The sequence below is a fragment of the Oncorhynchus nerka genome, linkage group LG16 (assembly GCF_034236695.1).
Source record: "Oncorhynchus nerka isolate Pitt River linkage group LG16, Oner_Uvic_2.0, whole genome shotgun sequence".
Taxonomy (NCBI): Eukaryota; Metazoa; Chordata; class Actinopteri; order Salmoniformes; family Salmonidae; genus Oncorhynchus; species Oncorhynchus nerka.
This window is the reverse complement of record NC_088411.1, coordinates 36,557,207-36,584,901: the sequence shown is the minus strand read 5'-3', so window position 1 is coordinate 36,584,901 and position 27,695 is coordinate 36,557,207. Positions and strand designations below refer to the sequence as shown.

The 27,695-nt window shown below is 41.5% G+C and overlaps 1 protein-coding gene across 1 annotated transcript in view; it reads right to left on the bottom strand.

Moving 5' to 3' along the window:
• The window catches only part of LOC115144452 (syntaxin-binding protein 4-like), a 126,790-nt gene that overhangs the window by 11,700 nt on the left and 87,395 nt on the right, over positions 1-27,695 (bottom strand). Inside the window, exon 20 of the mRNA XM_029685506.2 lies at positions 26,090-26,229. Within this exon, the coding sequence (XP_029541366.1) occupies positions 26,090-26,229 (140 nt within the window). The remainder of the gene's footprint in view (positions 1-26,089; positions 26,230-27,695) is intronic.

Genomic DNA, 27,695 nt, shown 5'->3' with positions numbered 1-27,695 from the left:
CAAAAGTATCTAAATCCACAGTAAAACAAGTCCTATATTGACATAACCTGAAAGGCTGCTCAGCAAGGAAGAAGCAACTGCTCCAAAATCTCCATAAAAAAGCCAGACTACGGTTTGCAACTGCACATGCGGACAAAGATCGTACTTTCTGGAGAAATCTGGTCTGATGAAACAAAAATAGAACTGTTTGGCCATAATGACCATCGTTATGTTTGGAGGAAAAAGGGGGAGGCTTGCAAGCCGAGAACACTGTCCCAACCGTGAAGCATGGGGGTGGCAGCATCATGTTGTGGGGGTTCTTTGCTGCAGGAGGATCTGGTGCACTTCACAAAATAGATGGCATCATGAGGGAGGAAAATTATGTGGATTTATTAAAGCAACATCTCAAGACATCAGTCAGGAAGTTAAAGCTTGGTTGCAAATGGGTCTTCCAAATGGACAATGACCACAAGCATACTTTCAAAGTTGTGCAAAATGGCTTAAGGACAACAAAGTCAAGGTATTGGAGTTGCCTGACTCAGTTACACCAGCTCTGTCTGGAGGAATGGGCCAAAATACCCCCAACTTATTGTGGGAAGCTTGTGGAAGGCTACCCGAAACGTTTGACCCAAGTTAAACAATTTAAAGGCAATGCTAGCAAATACTAATTGAGTGTATGTAAACTTCTGACCCACTGGGAATGTGATGAAAAAAATAAAAGCTGAAATAAATCATTCTCGCTACTAATAATCTGACATTTCACATTCTTAAAATAAAGTGGAGATCCTAACTGACCTAAGACAAGTCATTTTTACTAGGATTAAATGTCAGGAATTGTGAAAAACTGAGTTTAAATATATTTGGCTACGGTGTATGTAAACTTCCGACTTCAACTGTATCAATGAATTGGCGAGGGCACTAGAACAGTCTGCAGCACCCAGCCTCACCCTACTAGAATCTCACATGTCTACTGTTTGCTGATGATCTGGTGCTTCTGTCCCCAACCAAGGAGGACCTACAGCAGCACCTAGATCTTCTGCACAGATTCTGTCAGACCTGGGCCATGATCGGTAAATTTCAGTTAGACTAAAATAATGGTGTTCCAAAAAAGGTCCAGTTGCCAGGACCACAAATACAAGACAAGGCAAAAAAGGCCTTCTATGCAATCAAAAGGAACATAAAATTTGACATACCAATTACGATCTGGAAAACAATATTGTGTTGGTCCGCTTACCAACCAATAATTCACAAAATGGGACAAACACCAAATTGAGACTGCATGCAGAATTCTGCAAAAATATCCTACAGTATGCGTACAATGTAAAACACCAAATAATGTTTGCAGAGCAGAATTAGGCCGATACTCGCTAACTATACAAATCCAGGAAAGCGCTGTTATATTCTAGAACCCTCTAAAAGGAAGTGATTCCCAAACCTTCCATAACAAAGCCATCACCTACAGAAAGATGAAGAAGAGTCCCCTAAGCAAGCTGGTCCTGGAGCAATGTTCACATACACAAACAGACCCCACAGAGCCCCAGGACAGCAACACAATTAGACCCAACCAAATCATGAGAAAACAAAAAGATAATTACTTGACACATTGAAAAGAATTAACAAAAAAACAGAGCAAACTAGAATGCTATTTGGCCCTGAACAGAGAGTACACAGTGGCAGAATACCTGACCACTGTGACTGACCCAAACTTAAGGAAGCTTTGACTGTGTACAGACTCAGTGAGCATACCCTGCTATTGAGAAAGGCTGCCATAGGCAGACCTGGCTCTCAAGAGAAGACAGGATATGTGCACACTGCCCACATAATGAGGTGGAAACTGAGCTGCACTTCCTAACCTCCTGCCAAACGTATGACCATATAAGAGACACATATTTCCCATCAGATTACACAGATCCACAAAGAATTAGAAAAACAAATCCAATTTTGATGAACTCCCATATATATATTGGGTGAAATACCACAGTGGGCAATCACATCAGCAAGATTTGTGACCTGTTGCCACAAAAAAAGGGCAACTAGTGAAAAACAAGCTTCGCTGTAAATACAACAAAATACAAGGTTTATTTATTTTTCCTTTTTTCCCCCTTTAACTATTTGCACATCGTTACAACACTGTATATAGACATATGACATTTGAAATGTATTTTTCTTCTGGAACTTGTGTGAGTGTAATATTTACTGTTCACTTTTTAATGTTTATTTCACTTTTGTTTATCCAATGTAAACATACAGTACGAGTCAACATTTTTGACACACCTACTCATTACAGGGTTTTTATTTATTTGTACTATTTCTACATTGTAGAATAATAGTGAAGACATCAAAATGACAAAATAATACATATGGAATCATGTAGTAACCCAAAAAGATTTAAACAAATCAAAACATATTTTATTTTATTATTTTATTTATTTATTTTTTTATATTTGAGATTTTTCAAAGTAGCCACCCTTTGCCTTGATGACAGCTTTGCACTCTCTTGGCATTCTCTCAACCAGCTTCACTTCTTGAAGAAGTTCCCACATATGCTGAGCACTTGTTGGCTGCTTTTCCTTCACTCTGCGGTCCAACTCATCCAAAACCATCTCAATTGGGTTGAGGTTGGGATCATCAGGTCATCTGATGCAGCACTCCATCACTCTCCTTGGTCAAATAGCCCTTACACAGCCTGGAGGTGTGTTTTGGGTCATTATTCTGTTGAAAAACAAATGATAGTCCCACTAAATGCAAACCAGATGGGATGGCGTATCACTATAGAATTCTGTGGTAGCCATTCTGGTTAAGTGTGCTTTGATTTGTAAATAAATCACAGTGTCACCAGCTAAGCACCCCCACACCATCATACTTCCTCCTCCATGCTTCATGGTGGGAACCACACAAACGGAGGTCATCCGTTCACCTACTCTGCGTCTCACAAAGACACTGTGGTTGGAACCAAAAATCTCAAATTTGGACTCAGCAGACCAAAGGACAGATTTCCACCAGTCTAATGTCCATTGCTCTATTGCTGTTCTTGCCATAATATGGACTCTGTCTTTTACCAAATAAGGCTATCTTCTGAGTACCACCCCTACCTTGTCACAACACAACTGATTGGCTCAAACACATTAAGAAGGAAAGAAAATCCACAAATTAACTTTTAACAAGGCACACCTGGTAATTGAAAGGCATTCCAGGTGACTGCCTCAGGAAGCTGGTTGAGAGGATGCCAAGAGTGTGCCTTGTTGTGCCTCTCATCAAGGCAAAGGGTTGCCAAGAGTATGCCTGTCATCAAGGCAAAGGGTTGCTACTTTGAAAAATCTCAAATATAAAAAAGATTTAGATTTGTTTAACATTTTTTGGTTACTACATGATTCCATATGTGTTATTTCATAGTTTTGATGTCTTCACTATTATTCTACAATGTAGAAAATAGTAAAAAAATAAAGAAAAACCCTTGAATGAGTAGGTGTCTCCAAACTTTTGACTGGTAGTGTATATAAATACGTCAAATGCCTCTCCTCTGAAGTAGTGACGTCCGTAATATGCCCAGCTTTTGGAAAAAGGTCACAATTATGTGTGTGTGTTTTTGGTTTTACAATCCTTGTGGGGACCAGAAGTCCTCCAGGACTAGTAAAACAAGGAAAATTCTGACAAGTAGGGACATTTTGGCGGTCCCCACAAAGAAAAAGGCTATTTTAGGCTTAGGGGTTAGGTTTAGGGTTAGGTTTAAGGTTAGGGAAAATAGGATTTTGAATAGGAATCCATTGTTCAGTCCACACGAGGACAGTCAAACTTTTGTACAAGTAGCATGCTGACTGAAACGTGTCTTGCAGGCTGGGAACAGTTGTGGCTGCTTCGCATGATGTATTGTTGTCTCTACTTTTTTACCCTTTGTGTTGTTGTCTGTGCCCAATAATGTTTGTCCCATGTTTTGTGCTGCTGCCATGTTGTGCTGCTGCCATGTTGTGTTGCTACCATGTTGTTGTTATATTATGTTGCTACCATGTTGTGTTGTCATGTGTTTCTGCCATGCTATGTTGTTGTCTTAGGTCTCTCTTTATGTAGTGTTGTGGTGTCTCTCTTGTTGTTATGTGTTTTGTCCAATATAAACTCAGCAAAAAAGACACATCCTCTCACTGTCAAATGCGTTTATTTTCAGCAAATTTAACATGTGTAAATATTTGTATGAACATAACAAGATTCAACAACTGAGACATAAACTGAACAAGTTGCACAGACATGTGACTAACAGAAATGGAATAATGTGTCTCTGAACAAAGGGGGGGTCAAAATCAAAAGTAACAGTCAGTATCTGGTGTGGCCACCAGCTGCATTAAGTACTGCAGTGCATCTCCTCCTCATGGACTGCATCAGATTAGATTAGCTATTTCTTGCTGTGAGATGTTACCCCACTCTTCCACCAAGGCACCTGCAAGTTCCCAGACATTTCTGTGGGGAATGACCTTAGCCCTCAGCCCCCGATCCAGCAGGTCGCAGACGTGCTCAATGGGATTGAGAGCCAGGATCTTCGCTGGCCATAGCAGAACACTGACATTCCTGTCTTGCAGGAAAACATGCACAGAACGAACAGTATGGCTGGTAGCATTGTCATGCTGGAGGGTCATGTCAGGATGAGCCTGCAGGAAAGGTACCACATGAGGGAGGGATGTCTTCCCTGTAACGCACAGCGTTGAGATTGCCTGCAATGACAACAACTCAGTCCAATGATGCTGTGACACATCGCCCCAGACCATGACGGACCCTCCGCCTCCAAATTGATCCCGCTTTAGAGTACAGGCCTCTGTGTAATGCTCATTCCTTCGACGATAAACACGAATCCAACCATCACCCCTGGTGAGACAAAACCGTGACTTGTCAGTGAAGAGCACTTTTTGCCAGTCCTGTCTGGTCCAGCGACGGTGGGTTTGTGCCCATGGGCGATGTTGTTTCCGGTGATGTCTGGTGAGGACCTGCTTTACAACAGGCCTACAAGCCCTCACTCAGTCCAGCCTCTCTCAGCCTATTGCGGACGGTCTGAGCACTGATGGAGGGATTGTGCATTCCTGGTGTAACTCGAGCAGTTATTGTTGCCATCCTGTACCTGTCCCGCAGGTGTGATGTTCGGATGTACCGATCTTGTGTAGGTGTTGTTACACGTGGTCTGCCAGTGGGTGAACAATCAGCTGTCCGTCCTGTCTCCCTGTAGCGCTGTCTTAGGTGTCTCACAGTACGGACATTGCAATTTATTGCCCTGGTCACATCTGCAGTCCTCTTGCAGCATGCCTAAGGCACATTCACGCAGATGAGCAGTGACCCTGGGCATCTTTCTTTGGTGTTTTTCAAAGTCAGTAGAAAGGCCTCTTTAGGGTTCAAAGTTTTCATAACTGTGACCTTAATTGCCTACCGTCTGTAAGCTGTTAGTGTCTTAACGACCATTCCACAGGTGCATGTTCATTAATTGTTTATGGTTCATTGAAGCATGGGAAACAGTGTTTACATCTTTACAATGAGGATCTGTGAAGTTATTTGGATTTTTACAAATTATCGTTGAAAGACAGGGTCCTGAAAAAGGGATATTTATTTTTTTACCTTTATTTAATTAGGCAAGTCAGTGAAGAACAAATTCTTATTTTCAATGACGGCCTAGGAACAGTGAGGTTAACTGCCTGTTCAGGGGCAGAACGACAGATTTGTACCTTGTCAGCTCGGGGATTTGAACTTGCAACCTTCCGGTTACTAGTCCAACGCTATAACCACTAGGCTATGCTGCCGCCCCTACACTCTAACCACTAGGCTACGCTGCCGCCCCCTGCTCCAACTTCACTCCTTTTGCTGAGTTGATGTACATTTTTTAATCCCAGGCCGTCATCAGAAATAAGAATTTCTCCTTAACTGATTTTCCTAGTTAAATAAAGGTTAAATAAATAGCGTGACCGAGGAGGGCAGGGGATGCTGACATTTTCATCATTCTCATCCCGTGATGCCAAGTGTGTGTGTGTGTATTCTAGCTTATTATGTATGACAGCTGTTCATATTCTTCTGGAGCAGCACATTACTCAGGCCCATGCTGGGCCATGCCACCTGTGGAGGGTTAGCAAAGGTTAGCCGGGGTTAGTCAGCGCACGGTGAGCCACGTGAGACCACAGTGACACCAGGGTGGAGGAGGAGAAGGAGTGAATTTGGAGCAGGGGGCAGAGGGACTGGGGATTGGTAAGGGGAGAAAGAAGGGTTATTCGCTGTAATATTGAATTAAGCATTCAATGAATTATGAATTTACAGACACTTTGATTCTATCTACACACACCACAATTAACTCCTTGGTCTGACCCTAGCACAATGATGCTCCATTGATAATTTCCCTGTCCACCTATCTCTCCCCCTCCCCTTTATTTTATATTTGAATCTCCCTCTATATGATGTCCTTGCGGGGATTGTTGTAAGCAGCTTTAAACGCTTTATTTAATGCTTTTTATTTATCAGAAACACTCAATTGAATTCAGTCCACTGCCCCAGGATGTGGGGAAAAGGACACATTGAGGAACAAAGCTGGCATTGAGCCCTCTGTGGTTCACATGGTAAGACCCCCTCTCACTTCTCTCTCCGAGGCCAGGGCTAGGAGTCAGTCTCTGGTCACGAGGGACTCTCGTTAGAAACAGATACAAAACCAGAAAGCCTTGGAAGTATTTCTGAAATATACACTGTGTAATGTTCCAAACGGATTATTTGGCATGTCAAGCCAAGTTCAATCAGTTCAAATCAATTCAGATCAGTTCAAGATCATTGGATACTTTATTTTCTGTGACTGATGTGTTCACTAAAACCTGAGACCAAACTGCTTATCCCCGGGCCCCGCCTGTCAACATTTAATTAACAGAGTGAAACCCAGTGACCGATATCATGTTTTTCTGTTTCCGGGGGTGTGAACTATCGCCGTTGCCGAATATGTGCATTGTGTTTATTGTGCCATGTACAGCGATTGCGATACTTATTGTAAAATAACACTTTTTGTTCACAGTAAGAGGGACAGGATGATATTTGGTGAAAGGTCGACTGTAACCATAGAATCAGAACTAATAGATCCACTGGATTTCTCACAATCCAGACATCATTGCAGGTGTAGAACACAGAAAACAGCACTGAATTCTGAGTGAGGGTGTCAGAAGCATCAATTGATCGAACATTCCAAATGGTACATCCAACATGGCCACCGGTGTACCCACATATGGAATGTTGTTTGGAATGGGAATATACCTTCTACTAGTCCAACTCTATACCCATAACCCCTTTGGGTGGCCCCTGTGTCAAGAGACCGCAGACACTGTTACAGGTTTCAAGATGATCCATTTTCTTCAAAAGTGTGAAAATCTAGTTCCATCTACGTAAACTAATTGCAAAGACAGGCAGATCCAGCTCAAAGTTATGCAAGCATAGCTAGTAGTTACCGAATGTGATTTTTGGTGAGTGTGGACATTTACAAATGAAAGTGACCAAGAAAAATTGTGAAAATGAACAAATTGTTGATGCATGCTTTTCTGAAGGAAGTGCAGCATGTGTACAGGGAGCAGAGGAGAGAAACACTCCTAGTAGGAAGCACAGGGAAAACATGGCAGCTGTGCAGATAACTCATCCAAAGCTCTTTGACTTCTGGCAGAAAATCATTCAAAGATATCTGATGGCAAACATTTAGTTGTGAATTGCATACAAGTTTAACTTCATCACCTCATGTACGCTTCACAACAGAGACTAGATATAGAATGCTATGGACGCACCAGGTCACTTTCTGGGGAACTACGATAAGCTTCATAATTTAAAATAATAAGGTCATCTTTATTATACAATAATAGGATATGTGATACTGTTAATGGTTTGCCTAAATGGCGGAACTTGGTGAAATAACATTCAGAGAATCCATTTTTTGCAATTTGGTGAAATAATTTGTTTTTTAAGTGTATGTTTCCTAAGGATCAATGTAGCGCAAGTGTAAAAATGTTTGAATTTCCTTTTCTCCTAAATGGGATTATAAATGGATCAACTTTTAAACCAGCATTACTTCCATTATTCATCCAAGTACAGTGTATGGTATGCCATTTTGAAGCACTGTCTGTATTTTTATCCAATGTATTAAAAAGAAAAACACACATTTTGGAACAAAAGACAGAAAAGAGAGGGTTTTGGTATTTGGTTTATTTGCCAAAGCAGCTGATATTCTTCCTGGGGTCACAAAAAAACACAAAATACATCAAGTAACCAAATATTGATAGATTGATAGACAAGGACAGTCACATACATTTAAAATACAACGATATACAAACAATACAACTAAAGAATGTGTGTGTAGATGATTGTGTGTGTGTTAGAGTGTGATAGTGTGTCTGTGTCATTTCACAGTCTCTATTGTGCCATGGGATGTTATTTTATCAACTTCTGAAGGGATTTTTGCTGTATGCCTGAGTAATTGGAGATGGGAGTTCAATTCGATCATGGCTCTGTATAATATGGTGTGTTGCTGTGAATTCGTTTTGGACTGTGAAGAGACCCCTGGTGGCATGTCTGGGTGTCTGAGCTGTACGCTATTTGATTATGTAGACAATCAAATGTTCATCACAGTAATATTTCTCATAAAAACTAGAAGGAAAGCAGTTCATTTCTCATCAACCGTCAACCAGGAACGACTGGCATGTAAGTTCTGTGTGTGCAGTTAAGGGCAAGGCGTGCTGCTCGGTTTTGCATGCTGCACTTGACCATATTAACGGACAGTTATCAAGATGGGACAAGACCAGAGACCTAACAACTAGTACAGTCCCCATCTTTACAACAATTTTGTCAATATGGGGCGGCAGAGTAGCCTAGTGGTTAGAGCATTGGACTAGTAACCGAAAGGTGACAAGGTACACATCTGTCGTTCTGCCCCTGAACAGGCAGTTAACCCACTGCTCCTAGGCCGTCATTGAAAATAAGAATTTGTTCTTAACTGACTTGCCTAGTTATATAAAGGTAAAATAAAATATGACTTGACCATGATAATTGACCATCCAATGGCATACCTAGGAGTTTAGCTTCCTCAACTTACTCAATGGTCGCACCCTTTATGCACAACTCCAGTTGAGGTTTAGATCTTAGAGAATGTTTGGAACCAAATACAACAGTGTATTACTAATCACCCATTCTGATACTGACTGTAACTTCTTATTTAGAATTTCAGTGAGCTCACTGGCTTTGGGTGCTGACATGTAGAGTGGAATCATCTGCATACATAGTTGTTCTAGCGTTGTGTAAGACCAGTGGAAAACAATTTGTAAAACATAGAGAAGAGTAACGGCCCGAGGCAACTGCTCTGAGGAACACCACACTGTACATATCTGATGTGAGAGAAGCTTCCATTGAAAAACACTCTCCGGGTTCTATTAGATAAATAACAATCTCACCATGTAATGGCAGCTGATGAGTTTTTTCAATAACAATTTATAATCACATAAAAGGCTGGATTGAAATTTAACAATACAGCTCCAACTATCATCTTATTATCCATTTATTTTAACCAATCACCGTACTTAGTGCAGTACAAGTTGAGTGCCCTTCTCTGTATGAGTGCTGAAACTCAATGGTTACCTTCCTTGTTATCCTAAAAATAGCATTGTATTTGGTCAAACACAATTCTCTCAATCAGTTTACTAAGAACCTGTAGCAAACTGATTGGGCTGGTGTTAGAGCCAGCAAAGAGTGCTTTACTATTTTTAGGCAGTGGAATAACTTTAGCTTCCTTCCACTCCTGTGGACACATACACTCCTTTAGTCTTTGGATAGAGATAGGGGTGGCAATACAATCTGCTACTATTCTCAGTAGTTTCCCATCAAGGTTGTCTATACCTGGTGGCTTATCTTTATTGATAAATACCAATAGTTTTTCCACCTCTCCCATGCCGACTTGGCCAAATTCAAAACAGTAGTTTCTCTTTCATTATTACACTGAACAAAAATATCAACGCAACATGTAAAGTGTTTATCCCATGTTTCATGAGCTGAAATAAAAGATCCCAGAAATGTTCCATACGCATAAAAAGCTTATTTCTTTCAGATTTTGTGCACAAATTTGTTTGCATACGTTTTTGAGCATTTCTCCTCTGCCAAGATAATCCATCCACCTGACCGATGTGGCATATCAACAAGCTGATTAAACATTATGATCATTACACAGGTGCACCCTGGAGACAATAACAGGCCACTCTAAAATGTTCAGTTTTATTACAACACAATGCCACAGATGTCTCAGATGTCTCGCAGGAATGTCCATCAGAGCAGTTGACAGATAATGTAACGTTCTCTACCATACGCTGCCTCCAACGCCGTTTTCGAGAATTTGGCAGTATGTCCAACCGGCCTCACAACCGCAGACCATGTGTATGGCGCCGTGTGGGCGAGCGGTTTGATGATGTCATCACTGTGAACAGAGTGCCCCATGGTAGGAGTGGGGTTATGGTATGTCACCCATTGAGCATTTTTGGGATACTCTGGATTGACGTGTACGACAGCGCATTCCAGTTCCCGCAAATATCCAGCAACTTCACACAGCAATTGAAGAGTAGTGGAACAACATTTCACAGGCCACAATCAACAGCCTGATCAACTCTATGTGAAGAAGATGTGTCGCGCTGCATGAGGCAAATGGTGGTCACACCAGATACTGTCTGGTTTTCTGATACACACCCCTACCTTTTTTTGTAAGGTATCTGTGACCAACAGATGCATATCTGTATTCCCAGTCATGTGAAATCCATAGATTAGGGCCTAATTTATTTATTTACATTGACTGATTTGTTTATATGAACTGTAACTTTGAAATTGTTGCATTTATATTGTTGTTCAGTATAGATATTTTATGCAAAAATAGGATGGTTCACTGTTTAATGTTATCATTTCACTCCTGAGGTTTTCAACTTTACTAGTGAAATAGACATTGAAATGATTGGCAATGTCAAAAGGTTTTGCTATGAACGAGCCATCAACGTCAATGAACGATGTAGATGAATTGGGTTTCCTGCCCCTGATATAATTTAAGGTAATCTAAAATATTTTCCCATTGTGTTTTATGTCATTTATCTTGGTTTGGTAATATACACTGAGTTTACTTTTTCCAGACCGACCAGGTGAATCCAGGTGAAAGCTATGATCCCTTATTGTCACCTGTTAAATCCACTTCAATCAGTGTAGATGAAGGGCAGGAGACAGATTAAAGAAGGATTTTTAAGCCTTTAAACAATTGAGACATGGATTGTGTATGTGTGCTATTCAGAGGGTGAATGGGCAAGACAAAATATTGAAGTGCCTTTGAATGGGGTATGGTAGTAGGTGCCAGGCGCACTGTCTTGAGTTTGTCAAGAATTGCATTGCCATGTTTTTCACACTCAACAGTTTCCTGCGTGTACCAATAATGGGAAAGGGGGATACTTAGTCAGTACAAATGAATGCACTCAACTGAAATGTTTCTTCTGCATTAAACCCAACCCCTTTGAATCAGAGAGGTGTGGGGGGGGCTGCCTTAAATCGACATCCACGTCATCGGCACCCAGGGAACAGTGGGTTAACTGCCTTGCTCAGGGGCAGAAAGACAGATTTTTTACCTTGTCAGCTCGGGGATTTGATCCAGCAACCTTTCGGTTACTGGCACAACGCTCGAGTAGTCCACCACCAAAAGGACATCCAGTCAACTTTATACAACTGTGGGAAGCATTGGAGTCAACATGGGCCAGCATCCCTGTGGAACACTTTTGACACCTTGTAGAGTCCACAGCCCAACAAAATGTGGCTGTTCTGAAGGCAAGAGGGGATGCAACTTAATATTATGAAGATGTTCCTTATTTTTTGTGCACTCAGTTTAATTTATTCTTCTTTTAGTTAAGTTTAGTCACAAAACTTCTGTGGTGGAAATTGATTTATCATAATTAATTCATCACTACCGGTGGCTTGCACATGTGACTGACCAATACCTCACGAGGCCCTCTCTCTCTCTCTCTCTCTCCAAGTTGAGACTTGAAACAGACACCTCGGTTGTTCCCATAACAACATTCTGGGCGTACTGCCAAGGTGAGGAACAGTGATAGTGAGGATTCCTCCATACACGATCAGTCAGTCACCTGCATGAACCTTTCTAATTAGTTATTAGAAAGTAGCATGATACATAAACATATTATTTCCCTCACACTTCTCAATTTACAGTATGTCAACCAATCAGCTGTATTTTGCATATTTTTTTTTACCTTACAATTTTTTAAATTCATCATCAATCCATGGGGTTCTAACAAGTCAAAGTGAATTTATTAGGTGTCTGCTTGGCAACAATTGGCATTAATAATTTTACAAATACGTCTAATGCTGCATCTGGATTCACTTCCTCATACACATCAGACTTGTCTTTTTTACATCTTCAACAAGAGTCATGAGGAAACATTTTGTATGATCTCTTATGAAATACTTTAGGCCCAACCCTTGGTACTTTGGCTTATTAAATCACATACACACGTTTAGCAGATGTTATTGTGGGTGTAGCAAAATGCTTGTGTTTCTAGCTCCAACAGTGCAGTAATATCTAACAATTCACAACAATACACACTAATCTAAAAGTAAAAGAATGGAATTAAGAAATATATAAAAATATTAGGACGAGCAATGTCAGAGTGGCATACTGTAGACTGAAATACAGTAGAATAGAATACAGTATATACATAGATGAGTAAAGCAAAAATATGTTAATATTATTAAAGTGACTAGTGTTCCACTATTAAACTGGCCAGTGATTTCAAGTCTATGTACTGGATATAGGGCAGCAGCCTCTAAAGGTGCAGGATTACGTAACCGGTTGGAAGCCACCTAGTGATGGCTATTTAACAATCTGATGGCCTTGATGCACCTGTACTGACCTCACCTTCTGGATGATAGCGGGGTGAACAGGCAGTGGCTCGGGTGGTTGTTGTCCTTGATTATTTTTTTGGCCTTCCTGTGACATCAGGTGCTGTAGGTGACCTGGAGGGCACATAGTTTGCCCCCGGTGATGCATTGGGCAGACCAACCCACCCTCTGGAGAGCCCTGCGGTTGCGGGCGGTGCAGTTGCCATACTAGGCGGTGATACAGCCTGATAGGATGCACTCTATTGTGCATCTGTAAAGGTTTGTGAGGGTTTTAGGTGCCAAGCCAAATGTCTTCTGCCTCCTGAGGTTGAAATGGCGCTGTTGTGCCTTCTTCACCCCATTATTTGTGTGGGTGGACCACTTCAGATCATCAGTGATGTGTATGCCGAGGAACTTGAACCTTTCCACCTTCTCCACTGCGGTCCCATCGATATGGATAGGGGAGTGCTCCCTCTGCGGTTTCCTGAATTTCACAATCAGCTCCTTTGTTTTCTTGACGTTGAGTGAGAGGCTAAGTGACTATGCATAGATAATACACAGCAGCAGTGTAAACACAAAGGGGCTTCAGCAGTGTTATGGTTTGGGGGAAGAAGCTGTTAAGGAGCCTTTTGGTCCCAGACTTGGTGCTCCAATACCACTTGCCATGCAGTAGCAGAGAAAACAGTCTATGACTTGGGTGACTGCCTAGTATATAGGTCCTGGCTGACTACTGTTGTGTCGTCTGCAAACTTGATGATTGAGTTGGAGGTGTGCGTGGCCATGCAGTCATGGGTGAACAGGGAGTACAGGAGGGGGCTGAGCACGCACCCTTGTGGGGCCTATATGTTGAGGATCAGCTTTCTTGGGAACAGGGACAATGGTGGCCATCTTGAAGCATGTGGGGACAGCAGACTGGGATAGGGAGAGATTGAATATGTCTGTAAACACTCCTGCCAGCTGGTCTGCGTATGCTCTGAGGACGCGGCTAGGGATGCCTTCTGGGCCGGCAGCCTTGCAAGGGTTAACACATTTAAATGTCTTACTCACTTTGGCCACAGAGAAGGAGAGCCCACAGTCCTTGGTAGCGACCCGTGTTGGTGGCACTGTGTTATCCTCAAAGTGGGCGAAGAAGGTGTTTAGCTTGTCCGGAAGCAAGACGTCGGTGTCCGCAATGTGCTGGTTTTCCCTTTGTAGTTCGTGATTGTCTGTAGACCCTGCCACATACGTCTCGTGTCTGAGCCATTGAATTGCGACTCCACTTTGTCTCTATACACTTCCTGATTAACTCGGTCACCGTATCAGTGTATTCGTCAATGTTATTCTCAGAGGCTACCCAGAACACATCACAGTCCGTGTGATAAAAACAATCTTGAAGCATAGATTCTGATTGGTCAGACCAGCGTTGAATAGTCCTTTCTAAGGGTACTTGAGTTTCTGCTTATGGGAAGGGAGGAGCAAAATGGAGCCGTGATCAGATTTGCCGAAGGAAAGGTGAGGGAGGGCCTTGTAGGCATTTATCGAAAAGATGAGTAGCAGTGGTCTAATGTTCTCTCAGAGCGAGTGCTACAGTCAATGTGTTGGTAGAACTTCGGTAGCGTTTTCCCCAAATTTGCTTTGTTATAATCCTCAGCTACTATAAATGCGGCCTCAGGAAATATGGTTTCCAGTTTGCACAAAGTCCAGTGTAGTTCTTTGAGGGCTGCCGTGAGGGAATATACACGGCCGTGAGGGAATATACACGGCTGTGACTTTAACTGAGGAGAATTCTCTTGGGATGTAATACGGTTGGATTTCGATTGTGAGGTATTCTAGGTCGGGTGAACAAAAGGACTTGAGTTTCTGTATGTTATTACAATCACACTGAGTAGTTAATCATGAAACATACACCTCCGTCTTTCCGGAGTGTTCTTTATTCCTGTCTGCGCAATGTACTGAGAACCCAGCTGGCTGTATGGACGAAGACAGTATATCCCAAGAGAGACATGTTTGTGTGAAACATAGTATGTTACAATCCCTGACATCTCTCTGAAAAGAGATTTTCGCCCTGAGCTCATCTACTTTATTATCCAGAGACTGAACATTATTGAGTAATATACTCTGAAGCGGTGGGTGGTGTGAAAGCCTCCTGAGTTGGACTAGAAGTCCACTCCGAGTAACTCTTCTCCGCCGGCTGTGTTTTGGATCCGCCTCTGGAAACAGTTCAATTGCCCTGGGTGGTACGAACAAAGGATCCAAATTGGGAAAGTCATATTCCTGGTCGCAATGCTGGTGAGTTACCACCACTCTGATATCCAAAAGTTATTTCCGGCTGTATGTAATAATGCAAAAGCATTCCTGGGCTAATAATGTAAGAAATAAAACAAAAAAAATACAAAATACTGCAAAGTTGATTAGGAGCTAGAAGCTGAGTTGCCCTATCTGACGGCGTGATCTTACACAATATTGCCACAATGTTATGATCATTACAGCCAATGGGAACTGATATTGCTTTGGCGCAAAGCTCTGCCGCATTAGTGAAGATATGATCAATACAAGTGGATGTCACAGATACAATACTATTGGTGTCCATTCTAGTTGGTTGAGTGATGACCTGGGTCATGTTACAGGCATTAGTCAGAGTTAGAAGCTTCCTCTTGAGAGGACAGATAGTTGCTAACCAGTCAGGTCACCCAGAAAATAGACCTCTCTCTGTTAACATCACACACATTATCAAGCATTGCACACATATTATCCATATACTGACTGTTAGCACTTGGGGGCCTATAGCAGCACCCCAGAAGAAGAGGCTTTTGATGATACAGGTGAATTTGCAACCACAACACTTCAACAACATTTGACAATAGATCCTCTCTCAGCTTTAAAGGAATACACGTCTCTGAACATATACAGACACCTCCCCCATAGGCATTCCTGTATTTTCTGTAGATAGTATATACTTGTATTGCTACTGCTGTAATAGCAAAGGAATTATCTAAGTGAGTTTCAGAGATGAGCTGTATATGAATGTTATCCGATGTTAGCGAGTCATTGATTTCATGAATTATTTCTATGGCTACATATTCATGTGGGCTATTCTTCACCCTTTCCTGGGTAGCTCATTGGAGATTGAGATAATATGGAGAAAAACAAGATCATTGTTTGGCTAATAGAGTGGGCCAATCAGGCACTTGTGAGTGTCAGTTGGTGTGTGATGTTGAGCTGAAGCTACTGATCCAGAAGCTTGGCTCTCTCGCTCATGCTGCTTGTCCACACAACACACACACACAGTCTCTCTCTACTTTCTTGTTGTGTTGCCAAGAAAAAAGGTTGAAAAAGGTAATTACACTATTTTAGCTAACAGAGGGGGGAGTAGAGGAGAGACAGAGGGCCTAAAACATAAAGCCTTGTGTTTAGTTGTTATAAGAGTATTTAATTCGGACTATAACAGAGGGGGGAGTAGAGGAGAGACAGAGGGCCTAAAACATAAAGCCTTGTGTTTAGAAGAGAGACATAACAGAGGGAAGAAAACCTAAAACATAAAGCCCTGTGTTTAGTTGTTATAAGAGTATTTAATTCGGACTATAACAGAGGGGGGAGTAGAGGAGAGACAGAGGGCCTAAAACATAAAGCCCTGTGTTTAGTTGTTATAAGAGTATTTAATTCGGACTTTAACATAGGTGCCATGGACTGTATTAAACGGGTGCAGCAGGATCTAACATGGGAGTGTGTAAAGTTAACCTTCAAGTGCTTAATTGTAAAGATGTCTGTGTTAGGATGCAGCTCTGTGAGACAAAATACGTAAAGCTGCCATGTGCCAACTCAACCACAGCTTTCACTCACAGCTTAGAGACAGAAACCGTGCCGCAAATGACACCCTATTGCCTATATAGTGCACTCACTACTACTAGTCTGGTCAAATGTAGGGCAATATATAGTGAATAAGGTGTGATTTGGGACACACAGACTGGGGATGGGCTAGCAGCAGGGTGGTAATACCAGTAATACCAACACAAAGCAGGAATTGTCTGACAGTAATGCTTGAACTGTACTGTGTACAGTATTTGTATTCATATTTCCTGGGTGACAGACAGGATTAGTGAATGAGTATCTCTGGATTTGAATGATGTTTCATTCTCTCTGGCTATATCCAAAATGGCACCCTATTCCCTTATTAGTCCACTACTCTTTACCGGAGCCCTATGAGCCCTGATCAAAAGTAGTGCACAAAGTAGGGAATAGAGAGCAATTTGGGACACAGTCAGAGAGAATGACATACTCTGTCTGCCTCCTGCCTTTTCTGCTGAATGCAGACTGGGGTTAGGATTTGGTGTGTAAATACACTGATGGGGGTGACCCAAACACACACACACACACACACACACACACACACACACACACACACACACACACACACACACACACACACACAGTATGTAAGTATGTTTGACTACAGGGAGACAGGGAGTGGTTGTGGCTGGTATGCAAACATTCATCATGACTACTAACCACCGCAGGAGAAGGGGTAACACTGCAGCGCACAGTGGACTTTCTTCATTGGCTGGTGATATCCAATACACCTATACATGACTAGTCAACAAAGCTAATTCAACATCACATTTGACAGACAGGGAGAAAGGTGATTGACTACTACACTACTAACCAACCAGCATAGCATCAGAAAGAACCAACGCGTATTGTCTGGGATGCTACAGGACAGTCCAAAGGAGAGTCTTCAATGACAAATTGAACCCTAACCCTGAAATATATCACATGATATCATTAATAACAGATAGTAAAATCAAATCAAATTGTATTTGTCACATGCTTCGTAAACAACATGTGTAGACTAATAGTGAACCCATTTAGAGGAAGGACTTATTGAAGTTTATTATCTACTACTCCACAATATGTTTTTTTCAACATACCTCATAGCCTAACCTTTAACCAAAGGTATACAAGGCAAATATACAGTCTCTACAGGGCCTTCAGAACGTATTCACAACCCTTTACTCTTTCCAAATGTTGTTGTGTTACAGAGTTTAAAATGGATTAAATCTAGATTGTTTGTCACTGGCCTACAAACAATACTCCATAATTTAACATTTTAACAAATTCATTAAAAATGGAAAGATGAAATGTCTTGCGTTAAGAAGTATTTGTTTTGGCAACGCCTTAAGTTCATGATTAAACAGTTGCTAAACAAGTCACATAATAAGTTACATGGACTCACTCTGTGTGCAATAACAGTGTTTAACATGACTTTTCAATGACTCATCTCTGTACGCCACACATACAATTATCTGTAAGGTCCCTCAGTCGAACAGTGATTCAACCACATACACCTGGGAGAGTTTTCCAATGCCTTGCAAAGGAGGGCACCAATTGGCAGATGGGTAACAATAAATAAGCAGACATTGAATATGCCTTTGAGCATGGCGAAGTTATGCTTTCCCAAATTGTTCCTTTATGATCTAGTCAGGTCATTACATTGGTGTCAGAAGTGATCATACCTCAGGCTCGAAGGTCGAGGGTTCGTGACCTGCTCCCTGCTGTTTCATTACATTGGTGTCAGAAGGGATCGGACCTCAGGCTCGAAGGTCGAGGGTTCGTGACCTGCTCCCTGCTGTTTCATTACATTGGTGTCAGAAGGGATCGGACCTTGCATCCATGACAGTGCGTGTGCTTGGCCGGTGAGCGCGTTCCTGTAAGACGTAGAGTCGCAAGCTAACGTGAGGACGCGTTCTTTGAAAGGAGGGAGTAGTGTAACGACCCTGGGTTTATAAGCGCGGAAATCGACCCTGCCACACGAGCATGCTTTTGCGGCACAGTCGATAGCACGCCGGACATCGGGCTCGAAGGTCGAGGTCTCTGATATCCAATAGCTTTTCCCAGCTGTATGTAATAACACTTACGGTTTTCTGGTTTCCTGAGGACTTGAAGCGAAGCTGCCATCTCTGTCGGCGCTATCCTGTTAATGTCCAATGGCCGATGAGCACAGATGCGTTTTATTTATATGTTTCGGCATAGTTTCTCTTCATGTGACAAGGATTGAAAAGGATTTAGCAGTAGATTGTCGTCTTGATTCACGATGACTGCTAGCTTGCTAGCCAGATTTTGAAAGTATGATGTTGACATCATCAGTCCAATCAAAGCTACGGCTAACGTAACTCTATGGCAGCACCCAGGGTACTTGAATTTTCTAACTCTCTCTGTAGATTTTGCGATGATGTGGTGTCCCCATGAGTGACAGAACACTGAACCAATCACAGTGCAACTAGAGAACATTACCAACCCATACGCTCCATATTTTCCACTGGCTGCCCCACCATCACAGAAAGCACCGAGCTAGACTGCAACACCTGCATTTTGGAGCTGCCTTACTCAATCAAGAAAGCAAAAAAAGAGACCGTGTTTGTATGAGGCTTTATTAACTCAATGATTATTTTGTTTACATTGTTTGCAAATTAGTATGTGACACGTAATTAATGCCAAATAGCTAGAAACAGGTGGGGCAAAGCTCTTAGACTTACCCAGAAAGACTCACAGCTGTAATCACTGACAAAGGTGATTGCAACATGTATCGACTCAGGGTTGTAAATACTTATGTAAACAAGATATGTATTTCATTTTCAATAAATTTGCAAAAATGTCTAAAAACATTATTTCACTTTGTCATGTATGGGGTATTGTGTGTAGATGGGTGAGAAGAACATTTTTAATCCATTAAGAATTCCGGCTGTAACAACAAAATGTGGAATAAGTCAAGGGGTATGAATACTTTCTGAAGACACTTTACATTTACAACCATCATTCAAATCATTTCTGCAGTTAAACATGTTTTAATACCAAAGGTATTCTATAAAATATATTGTAATCTTCAAAAATTCAAATGTTAAATGAAATTGTTAAATATTTTTGAATGCTTTAGCCTGTGGGATGATAAGAAAGGGTTGTTTCTTGTGTTTTGATATAATCAGTCATGATCAGAATAAAGCAAATTCACTTAACAGGATCAGATTTTTATTTTATTTGGACAGTTTTTAAAGCAAAGGAAATGGTTGAATAACAGTATTATAAATATAAAATGTAACATGTAACAATTCTAAATCAATGTGATTGACTAAGTGTTTGATTAGTAGGGTTGTAAAATTCCAGGAACGTCCCTGGTTTTCCAGAATGCCTGGTTGGAGTATTCTGGATTTCATGCTTTTTCCCAGATTCCGGGAATCCTCCAACCAGGATTTTGAGAAAACGAGGGATTTTTTTCCAGGAATTTTGCAATCCTACTGATTAGTTACAAAGAGGGGGTTAGATATGTCTGTCTACCTACACACTGTTTGGAATAGCAACATTTACATGTTTGTCATATAGCACTTATCCAGAGCGACTTACAGGCAGACAGATTTTCCACCTAATCGGCTCAGGGATTCAAACCAGCGACCTTTCGGTTACTGGCCCAACGCTCTTAAGCACTAGGCTACTTGCCAACCTATGTAGCTAATAGCGGAATGCCATTGAGCCCCCATAATGTATTGCACTTTACAGTTGTGTACTGTTATATATAATTCCAAGAGCTAACTAAACATTTGTCTGTAAATATACATCAATTATTAACAGTTTACATAGGTTTTATGACACCTCAGGCTAACTGTGGGTGCTATTACCCTAAACCCCAACCACCCCTTTATAGCAGACAGGAAGTGTTCTGTAGAAAACATTTATTGCTGCGGATACGATATACAGTATAAACAATACTGTACATAAACAAGGACTTTGTATAAAGTGTATGATGTGGTGGTCCTGTATTCTTTAGCGGGTATAGAGCAGGGGTACTCAACTCTGACCCTACGAGGTCCGGAGCCTCCTGGTTCTCTGTTCTACATGATAATTAATTGCACCCACCTGGTGTCCAGGTCTAAATCAGTCCCTGATTGTTTCTTTCTAATGAAACAATGCAGTGGAACTGGCTTGGTGGTCCAGAGTTGAGTTTGAGCAGCATAGATTGAAGAGCTTGCAACACCAGGATTGTGGGTTTGACTCCTGAGGCCACCCATACGTACAAAATGTATACAAGCATGACTAAGTCGCTTTGGATAAAGCTGTCTGCTAAATGGTGTATATATTATTATTATATTATGTAAGTTTGATGTAAGTATGACGCAAGTCTAAGAAAGGTTCCTAGAACTGAATAGACAGAATGAGGACTCTTTAAATTCCAAGTCAATTCCATTCAATTACAATCTTTGCGCAAACAAAAGAGTGTGATTAGGTTGTGTGTGTGTGTGTGTGTGTGTGTGTGTGTGTGTGTGTGTGTGTGTGTGTGTGTGTGTGTGTGTGTGTGTGTGTGTGTGTGTGTGTGTGTGTGTGTGTTGAGAAGGGGTAGGTAAGTAGGTCAATCCAATATTAGTGACCCAAAACATGTGTGTGTTTGTCCACTCAGAAAGATCACCTGGTTGAAATGTAAGGTAAGATGGTTTTCCTCAGCCGTACACAACCAAGAAACACTGAACCCAGTGAAAATGACAAAGATGGGATCTGGGGAGAGGAGAATGTCTAAAGTACAAACACACACACACGCACACGCGCACACATACACAAAACACACACACACACGTACACAAACACACACACACAAACATGCACACGCGCACATAAACACACACACACGCGCATGTACACAAACACACACACACAAACACACACACACGTACGTACACAAACACACACACACACACACACGTACGTACACAAACACGTACACAAACACACACACACGCACACAAACACACACACGCGCACACACACACACATACACAAACAAACACTCCCTTAGATAAACATCTGTTGTTTTTGTAATGCTAGATCCATTGAAAATGTTGCGCCTTGCTGTACTACGGGGAACACAACCACATAAGAGTCGTTTCTTTATATGTGCCTAAATGTCCTGTTTTCTACCGTACTTTGCTTTTTGTTTATGTATACATGTGTGTACAGATGACCTAATGTATAATAATGATGCCAATAATGTATAGATAGTATTATGTATTACAGATTAGCAAATTAAAATACTGTACCATGTTTGACTATGGCCGCTTTTAGTGTCTTAAACTGAGTGGTCCACAGTGTGGTTATTACAATTGGTATTTTGTATTGTCAACTATACTATCATTGTGGAGTGACACTTTAATAATACATTTTTCTAACTAATACTTTGGGTCATTTGATATTGGATTGACCTACTTATCTAATGCCTCCTTAACACACAAGTTTACATAACACACCAATGAACACAATATATTTTCCAAATGATCCAATGTTCTCTTAGAAGTAATCCAAAACCAGAAAGGACTTTCTTCTCACAAAACATTCACAGGACCTTCTTTTGTTTCACAGAATCACTTGATATTATTACCAGCCTCAGATGGCAGCAGATGTTTATTTGTTTTTGAATGGCAGAAGTGTAAAGTAACAGTCTGGCAGCCTTTAATCCTACCATAACGTTTCTAGTTCTCTAATCCTACCATACCTGTTCTAGTTCTCTAATCCCACCATACCTGTTCTAGTTCTCTAATCCTACCATACCTTTTCTAGTTCTCTAATCCTACCATACCTGTTCTAGTTCTCTAATCCTACAATACCTGTTCTAGTTCTCTAATCCTACCATACCTGTTCTAGTTCTCTAATCCTACCATACCTTTTCTAGTTCTCCTCTAATCTTGCCATACCTTTTCTAGTTCAACTCTAATCTTACCATACCTTTTCTAGTTCTCTTCTAATCCTACCATACATTTTCTAGTTCTCTTCTAATCCTACCATACATTTTCTAGTTCTCCAACACTGACTCATATTATCAAGGACAGTACATTTTTATTTTTTGTATCTGACATTCATCTATGATTACCAAAAATGAAAACAGAAAGAGAGAAATCCTACATCCCAAAATGGCACCCTATTCCATATTTAGTGCCCTACTTTTGACCAGGGCCCATAGGGCTGAGTTGACAAACCCCAGAGTCACAATGACGCGTCCGCCTCAGGTGAGAGAATAGAGATAGTTAGAGGATGAAACATTGTATCTGTCTCATTATGGCATCTATGAGAGCATGGGCAGCACCATTGAGGCCGATCTCCATTTTTCTTCTACTACTACTTCTATGAGTTGGTAAACAAACTGAAAGGGTGCATACTGCCACCTGGAGTTTGTTGTTTGAACAGGTATAAAGCCAAGATTGACAATTACCTGCCACCTGCAGTAAATTGTTTTCTCACGGGCTTAATTCATTGGCTGATCCCTCCTGATGAACTGGATGGAATTATGTGATCCTTCCTAAACCCATAGGAAGTCCCAACCAGTTCACTACTTCAAAATGGTTATGTCCTCACAATGGCACTGCCCATGCTAAAACAGAATTTTGGGCACTAGAGTCCTCTATCTATCTCTATGGGTGAGAGTTAGATCACCTGGTTGATTGGCTGCTTCACCTCTGACTGGGAAAGGTCAAGAGGGGTCAGGGGTCAGGAGAAAGTTTTGTTGGATCAGACAAGGTTAAACTAGAGACCGTGACCTCGGAGGTCAGTACTTCTCACCAGAGGCATCGATACAGAGAGTTGGGCCAATGTGGTTTCTGTCTGAACATTCCGAAAGCGCCTCTTCCTCCTCCACAGCCGTTGCTAAGTATTTATGGTTACGCATTGTGCTGTTTATTTGTGAAAGGTTTTGAAAACTATGAAGATGTCCAGTGAAAGGAGATGTGCAATTTGTTGACATCACAATACCGAATTGGATACACATTGTTCCGAATGGTAATCAGTAAAAATGTTTTAAATTCGCTGCTCTGTTTTGCTTGTTTGAGTCGGGTAATTTCAGAGGGAACTATCGGAGGCGATCTCGTATTGTTACGTTGGCCAAAATTTCAAGACTGAAGGTGCTAACATGGCGTCCATTCTGAAACCGTAGTCTCTTAATATATGGCTCTACATCCAAACGAGCTGCAATGCCATACAACACTCCTTCCGTGGCCTCCAACTGCTCTTAAACGCGAGTAAAACCAAATTAATGCTTTTCAACCGTTCGCTGCCTGCACCCGCCCGCCTGACTAGCATCACCACCCTGGATGGTTCCGACCTAGAATATGTGGACATCTATAAGTACCTAGGTGTCTGGCTAGACTGTAAACTCTCCTTCCAGACTCATATCAAACATCTCCAATCTAAAATCAAATCTAGAGTCGGCATTCTATTCCGCAACAAAGCCTCCTTCACTCACGCCGCCAAACTTACCCTAGTAAAACTGACTATCCTACCGATCCTCGACTTCGGCGATGTCATCTACAAAATAGCTTCCAATACTCTACTCAGCAAACTGGATGCAGTTTATCACAGTGCCATCCGTTTTGTTACTAAAGCACCTTATACCACCCACCACTGCGACCTGTATGCTCTAGTCGGCTGGCCCTCGCTACATATTCGTCTCCAGACCCACTGGCTCCTGGTCATCTACAAGTCCATGCTAGGTAAAGCTCCACCTTATCTCAGTTCACTGGTCACGATGGCAACACCCACCCGTAGCACGCGCTCCAGCAGGTGTATCTCACTGATCATCCCTAAAGCCAACACCTCATTTGGCCGCCTTTCGTTCCAGTACTCTGCTGCCTGTAACTGGAACGAATTGAAAAAAATCACTGAAGTTGGAGACTTTCATCTCCCTCACCAACTTCAAACATCTGCTATCTGAGCAGCTAACCGATCGCTGCAGCTGTACATAGTCTATCGGTAAATAGCCCACCCAATTTACCTACCTCATCCCCATACTGTTTATATTTATTTACTTTTCTGCTCTTTTGCACACCAGAATCTCTACCTGTACATGACCATCTGATCATTTATCACTCCAGTGTTAATCTGCAAAATTGTAATTATTCGCCTACCTCCTCATGCCTTTTGCACACAATGTATATAGACTATTTTTTTCTACTGTGTTATTGACTTGTTAATTGTTTACTCCATGTGTAACTCTGTGTTGTTGTCTGTTCACACTGCTATGCTTTATCTTGGCCAGGTCGCAGTTGTAAATGAGAACTTGTTCTCAACTAGCCTACCTGGTTAAATAAAGGTGAAATAAAAATAAAAATAAAAAATAAAAAACTTCTCACCCTGCTCACAACCTGACACCAACGCTGGATTAGAACTGAATTGAACAATCGGAAACAGTTTGCTCCCATATGGCTCCTGGTCCAGATGCTGTATATTGTAATTCCTGAAGAATCGTGTTAGTAATGACGACATCAGTATCTAACCCCTCTTCCTCTCAATCATCTTCTCTGCTTCTGTTTTCGTTCCCCGTGGTGTTATTAAGACCCAATGTGGAAGGTTTTCCCCTTTTGATGTCATTGGCTTCCTCCCATCCCACTACATTCAGGGCTACAGTATGGTCAGCGACTGACTTGATCAGGTGCATGTATGGTGATGTTTTTTGTATTGACTAAGGTCTTATTGTACATTTCTAGATACACTGGTCCAATTCTGAAAACAATTATTTGATTCAAAACACAAATCTATAGGAAGTCGAACATTGCGAACATCATCAACACTACATTTCATGTTGAATGAAAGATCATTCTGTCCGTCCACTAGACGATGACTACAGAGAAAACACGAGTAACTACGGAACAATTAGTCTCTGGTTCATTCAACTCCACTGGACACAGAGACGGAACAATTAGTCTCTGGTTCATTCAACTCCACTGGACACAGAGACGGAACAATTAGTCTCTGGTTCATTCAACCCCACTGGACACAGAGACGGAACAATTAGTCTCTGGTTCATTCAACCCCACTGGACACAGAGACGGAACCTCTCAAAGTTGCTTAGCTGCTTTACGGTCTCATTCTGTTGTCTGATCCTTAGGTACAAGGATGTCCATCATTTTCTTACAGGCCACTCAACTAAAAGATGGCCATTGAGACGTGTATAGTAACTACAAAGATGGCTTGGTGTCTGTTATCCGGTTGGTTTTGGTTGGCTTAGTAACTAGATTGTTTGAGGTCTGTTGAGCTGGTTGATTTTGGTTAGCTTAGTAGCTATGGACATAATTTGGTTGGTTTGGTGTCTGTTATCCAGTTGGTTTTTGGTTGGTTTCAGAACTATGGAGGTGATTCGGTGTCTGTTGAGCTGATTGGAATTGCATGCTAGACCAGGGATAGAGACGACATGCAGGCATGCAGTGAGTCGAGATGATAGATCACTTACACTCCACCTCCAGAATGGCGCTAACAGTCCGTGTGAGTTCTTTAGCCTCCGCGGTTAGTGTGGCGGCCGTCCACTGGGACTTCTTCCCCACCCGGGCTCCCAGGGGCTGAGAGGAGGCTCCAGCCTTCACGTCACTGGAGCTGCAGAGACACAGACAGGTATAGAGTTTCAAGCTGACAGCATTTTTACACTGTTTTAAGCATGTCTGTATTTGTCAATCTAGCAAGGGGGCAATATTTAGATTTTTTTCATTGGCAAGATTAGCAAATTTAGGCACAGTGGTGGAAAAAGTACCCAAATGTGATACTTGAGTAAAAGTATAGATACCTTAATAGAAAGTTACTCTCGTAAAAGTTAAAGTCACCAAGTAAAATACTACTTATGTAAAAGTATAAAAGTATTTGGTTCTAAATATACTTAAGTATCAAATTAAATGTAATTGCTGAAATATAGTTAAGTATCAAAAGTAAAAGTCTAGATGATTTCAAATTCCATATATTAAGCAAACCAGACAGCACCATTTTCTTACGGATTGCCAGGGGCACACTCCAAAACTCAGATTATGCATAGACGCCTCACAAGGCCTCAACTGGCAGCTTCATTAAATAGTATCGGCAAAACACCAGTCTCAACGTCAACAGTGAAGAGGCGACTCCAGGATGCTGGCCTTCTAGGCAGAGTTCTCTGTCCAGTGTCTGTGTTATTTTGCCCATCTTAATCTTTTATTTTTATTGACCAGTCTGAGACCTGGCTTTTTCTTTGCAACTCTGCCTAGAAGGCCTGCATCCCGGAGTCGCCTCTTCACTGTTGACGTTGAGACTGGTGTTTGTGGGTACTATTTAATGAAGCTGCCATTTGAGGACCTGTGAGGCGTCTGTTTCTCAAACGAGACACTCTAATGTATTTGTCCTCTTTCTCAGTTGTGCACCGGGGCCTCCCACTCCTCTTTCTATTCTGCTTACAGCCAGTTTGCGCTGTTCTGTGAAGGGAGTAGTACACAGCTTTGTACGAGATCTTCAGTATCTTAGCAATTTCTCGCATGGAATACCCTTAATTTCTCAGAACTAGAATAGACTAATGAGTTTCAGAAGAAAGTTCTTTGTTTCTGGTCATTTTGAGCCTGTAATCGAACCCACAAATGCTGATGCTTCAGATACTCAACTAGTCTAAAGAAGGCCAGTTTTATTGCTTCTTTAAATCAGAACAACAGTTTTCTTCTGTGCTAACATAATTGCAAAAGGGTTTTCTAATGATCAATTAGCCTTTTAAAAGTATAAACTTGGATTAGTTAACACAATATGCCATTGCTACACAGGAGTGATGGTTGCTGATAATGGGCCTCTGTAAGCCTACGTAGATATTCCATTTTAAAAAATCAGCTGTTTCCAGCTACAATAGTCATTTACAACATTAACCATTTCAATTTGATGTTATTTTGACGGACAAAAAAATGTGCTTTTCTTTCAAAAACAAGTACATTTCTAAGTGACCCCACACTTTTGAACGGTAGTGTATATACAGTTGAAGTCGGAAGTTCACATTCACCTGAGCCAAATACATTTAAACTCAGTTTTTCACAATTCCTAACATTTAATCCAAGTAAAAA